Genomic DNA, 4,708 nt, shown 5'->3' with positions numbered 1-4,708 from the left:
CCTACGTCCACGGGGTTTGATGTTTCACTATATTCTTCACGGTTACAAGAGTAGTCGAATGACTTTTGGGTTTACATGTTTTTCTCTTCTAAAGGATTACCTTACACTCGCAATCTCTCTCTCTTTCCCTTCCTGATTTTTCCGATCCCCCTTCCTCTTGGTGGAGAGGGGGTATTTATAGGGTTAGAGTGTGGGACCCATCTCTGGAGGCCGTTGGAACCTTATCTTCTAGTTCTTGTGTCCATCACGCAGAGGTCTGCGTTTGCCACTTGATCACGCAGAGACATCCTCGCTCGTCCCATGGGTTGATCGACACGTATACTGCTCAGAGTGTTTAACGAGGGTAGTTGAGATGCCTGCTCGTGTCAGAAAAGTGTCTTCTGCCCCTGTCACGTCCATGTCAGCTAACTTTCTCTCCACCGTTGATCTTAGCTTCTTTTGGGGATGAGATAAAGTGACTCCTTGGGGTTTATTTGGTGTTCTGTAGTGCATCGTATTTTGATGTCCTGTCCTGCATGCTTTCCACGTATTTTTCTATATACACGTGTCTGATGGTGAGATATATGTATACACAGATTTTATCTATTTCACGTCAGATTTTGCATTCAGCCGTTATGGCCCCGTCCGTATCTAGTACACTGCCAAAGTGCACGAAGGCTTTACTTAATTTTTGGCACAATTTCAGTTTGTTGAAGTTAGTTGAAATTAAGGTTGAGGTTTTTGGACGAAGTTCCCACAGTCGAGATATAAAGTGGTGGCGCCACCATATCGATTGCCAAACTAGCAAGTATTTATTTTCTAAGCAGGTACTTAAAATTTTGTTTAGCAAGGTTAAGTGCAAAGAATCCATGGCGACATGTGACATCCAAAGGAGAAAGGAACAATTATTATCCAAATCCGATTAAAATAATAAAGAAAATTGAATTACAAACGTGGGTATTGATTTAGATATAGGTAAGAAACAAAAGAATGTCAAGTGGGGGAGAAATCAAGTGGGAGGAGATGTCAAGTGGGAGGAGATGCAGATGAATATGGACCTAGAAATTTCTTAGATGAGCCAAGGTTTAATTGATTGATGTCTTTTACTGGTGATAATGATGTTAATGTTTTCAACTTTTCCTAGTACAATGTTATCAGCAAACAAGAATCAGGTTAACTTAGATAAAAAAAAGAAGAAAAAAGTCAAGTTTCGAAACCAGTTCACATCAAAGTTACTGTTTTACAGTTACATTTTTTGTTGCCGTTTCAGGGAGAAACTCTTAGCTAAAATCAATTCGACAAACGGTTCTATAATTCCTTTAAATGGCCAAGTGACTCTTTACGTAATCCATGTTTGAAAATCAAACATCTCAAGCCTATATCTTTGTGGAAATGGACATGTTTTAGTTAGTTCTTAAAGAAGTAAATATAAGTAACCGATTTTTGTGACTCAAATTGTGTATGTGGTCAATTTTTAAGCACTTGTAATTTAGTAACAGAAGGGATTGAGAATCTCAAATTTCTGCCATAAAACAAGCGACTTGAGAGCTCTCAAAGTCGGTTTCAGATTGTGTTTTTTTTATCCTTTTCAATAATCTTCCGCGGTTTTGCTTTTATAAAATTGTGATTGCTCATATGCTTAAAATGGTATTAAGTTTGAAGTTTTTCTGTCAAAGTCTTCCTTCGATCGTTGAAGCATTCTTGATATTCACAAGTAATAGTATTCGACAAGTAAACTTGTATATAACCAAGATAATTTGGTTTCGATAGAGTTAACTGTTCACCTAGCAGGATACTCGAAATCAATCTACTAATAAGGCTGCTAAAAGCTGGAACCATATTTGGGGACTTCATTATCTGTTTACCTCATCCATACTTGTATTATGTGGAAACAATAACTGTCTATATTATAGAAACATCACTTTCCCAAGTGACTTTCAAAATATAATGTAAATGCATTGACAATTAACCAATATCCAAATTTTCGATGATTTCAAAATGCATTTGCAAATTCGGAGGCTGATCGGTAAAATATATCCTTTTCACAGCCTGTAGTTTTCCTTCCGTTTTCAGCTCTGCGTCTTGAAGCAACTGAAATAGTTTTTCCATTTCATCCCGGATCCATGCCCGTCTATTATCACACCACTGCCTTGGAGTTCCATGAAGAACAAATCGAATTCCAGCAACTCCTTCGAGCACCTGCTTAACAATTCTTTCAATCACTAAACTATCAGTAAGATATGCACCAGCAGAGTTTAAACCCACATCCACATAATGGAACTGAGAGATGCTATTTAAGAGCTCCTCTTTTGAATTCGGTATAATATGATTTTCTCCATGGATTTCATAAGTACTTACTGCCCTTGAATCCTCTCGTTTTTTGGTTCCCATTTCCAGTGTTTCAAGTTTTGACAACGCGAGTTCAGTGACCAATTGATTAAGTACAGTGCCACCCTTGCTAAAGCCAAAGATGATCATGATTGTTTCCGGTTGATTGAAACATGATGCATCATCGCCTAGAGTTGGTACATGTTCTTGTTCTCCTAAAATCTGTCTTTTGGCCTGTTCATGAACAAGAAAAAAATGTTTCATAAAAAATACAATTGAAGCTTGACATAAATCTCTACACCCAAATCTCAAGCATTCTTGCTTCAACAATCATTACAAAGATTCTTTCCAACCCTTACACCACTATGGAGACCTTCACCACCCACCCCTTCACAGCCTATGCCAAGTCAGTGTGAAGAGGAGACTGTCTGCTGACGCTGTGAAGCGCTAAATGATTTAACGCTCCATGTGCTAAACCATTTAGATCTCCACTTTTAACCCCTGGATCCTCAGGGGTGGGCTGACCATAAAAAGCAACCAATGGATACAAAAGTGGGGAGCTAAATGGTTTAGCTCTAAAGTCATTTTTTGGAGGGCTAAACCATTTAGCACTCTACATGTGATAACAAGTGCGTTCCACACAAATGCAGAACTCAGTTGGGTAGTGCCTCTAGAGGCCACACTTTTCAGCTGTGAACTGGCCTGTGAAGAGCCAGCCATAGTGGATAGATAGAGCGAACTTCAAGAAACAAATTACTATTTCACCTAAAGGGATACTGTACAATAATATGTAACAAAAAGAACATTTACTACCACAACTTACTCCGTTCTACTAGACTACCACAACCTCTCTGACCAAGTTTTACCATAAGACGAGATTCTAAGTCCAAACAAATAAATTTAAGCTTTTGAATGAAACCAAATTACAAGATCAGCATTTTGTCAATCTTAAACCTAAGAGATTACTGATCAAAAAGAAGATGACATGGAATGATAACCGGATTGGGCAGTTGTACAAGCTTTATTCTTTTTAATAAAATCAAGAGAACCTAAGCAATGTTCATCTTAAAGAGACAAGAAGATGACCAAGCATGGTGATGCAACCTAATTCACCAGTCCAACTAGTTAACCATTTGAAGCATAATCTCATTTAGAGATAATCAATAAGTTGAGTCCAAAAACAATAAACAGAACTTATCAACTGAACCACATGGGTGACCAGATAAATAATCGAAAAATAGCTAGACATGATGTGTGAGTATGACACACTGCAATCTTATCAGCAAGAACTTAGAAACATACAGTTTAATGATACCCAAAGAAACTAAACAGCAATACCTCTTTGAGAGCTCTCAATAAGAGAAGGCTGGTCGACGCAGAAGATGGAAACCCACTTGGATCATAAGACTTAGGTTCTCCATAAGAATTAATAGACCCAAAGAAATCATTATAGACAGCAAAAGGTCCATTAAAATTAGATGCTTCAATAACCCAAACATTATCAGAGACACCCAATTTTGAAACAAGAATATCAGCAATGTTTTGCAAGTTGGAAAGTTTTTCAATTACCGCAGTTCCAGTTCCTTGAATTTTGTCTCCATTGAAAAATATCGCATTTGTAGTTGGCACCTAGCATTTAAGAAAATATAATTGAAATTAAAATTTGGGTCTCGATTCAATCGACGAGTTTGAATCAACAAAATGGAATAGAGAGAGAAATAAACTTACAGTTAGGGTTTTGGAAGAGGATGAGAAGCAGACAGAAACTGCAATCTTGAAGTAACATCTAGAATCAGGGTTTAAGGAAACCCTCAGAACACCATTCCAACGGTCCATTTCTCTCTTAGAGATTAACACCTAGAGCAAATGTAGTACACAGTTCTAATTCTTTGAGTAATTTTTAATGCGTAGTTTATACTTGCTGCTCGCAAATAACCGATGACTTCCCTCCATGACAACTTTTGAAGCCGAAAAGAAATTCTTAGTTTGCTTTTTAGCTTTGAAATTAGAACCACCCAAAGCTTCCGATGGAGTGGAATGACCTTGATCTTCTTTCATAAGCAGGCGCAGCTGGACTTTAGCTTCCACGCGTCATATATTCAATTGTGGGAATTGGGAATGTATAAATACTCTCCATTTTTGTTGACCTCGCACAAATACCTCCGAGGGGTAAAAAATAATTTTCTTAGAGTCGACTTGAGAAAGTTGCTTCCACTTTTTGGAAGCAACTTGTATAAAGTTGTGTCTATGGAAGCAACTTGTGCTAGTTGCGTCCACTTCTGAAACCAACTTGTGTCAGTTGCTTCCACTTTTCAGAAGGTTGGGGTATTTTTAAAAATTTAATAAGGATATATTTTGCGAGACGAATTTTGAGGGTATTTAAATAATGTTCCCGGTGTCA

General features: G+C 37.7%; 1 protein-coding gene across 2 annotated transcripts; it reads right to left on the bottom strand.

Moving 5' to 3' along the window:
- Window positions 1-1,775: 1,775 nt before the first annotated feature.
- LOC113303027 (UPF0565 protein C2orf69 homolog) lies at window positions 1,776-4,383 on the bottom strand. 2 transcript variants are annotated; one of them, XM_026552014.1, is made up of 4 exons: window positions 4,036-4,383; window positions 3,646-3,936; window positions 2,338-2,541; window positions 1,776-2,178 (listed from the first exon to the last, which is right to left on the bottom strand). In XM_026552014.1, exons 1-4 carry the CDS (start codon window positions 4,141-4,143, stop codon window positions 1,945-1,947), a joined length of 837 nt encoding a protein of 278 aa, XP_026407799.1. In that variant the 5' UTR covers window positions 4,144-4,383; the 3' UTR covers window positions 1,776-1,944. The 2 variants fall into 2 exon arrangements, with proteins under 2 accessions (XP_026407799.1, XP_026407798.1); XM_026552013.1 differs by having other exon boundaries at window positions 1,778-2,541.
- Between the last annotated feature and the right edge of the window lie 325 nt (window positions 4,384-4,708).

This window comes from Papaver somniferum, chromosome 8 (genome assembly GCF_003573695.1).
Source record: "Papaver somniferum cultivar HN1 chromosome 8, ASM357369v1, whole genome shotgun sequence".
Lineage (NCBI taxonomy): Eukaryota > Viridiplantae > Streptophyta > Magnoliopsida > Ranunculales > Papaveraceae > Papaver > Papaver somniferum.
The sequence above is the reverse complement of the archived record's forward strand: the minus strand, read 5'-3'. Positions and strand labels throughout refer to the sequence as shown.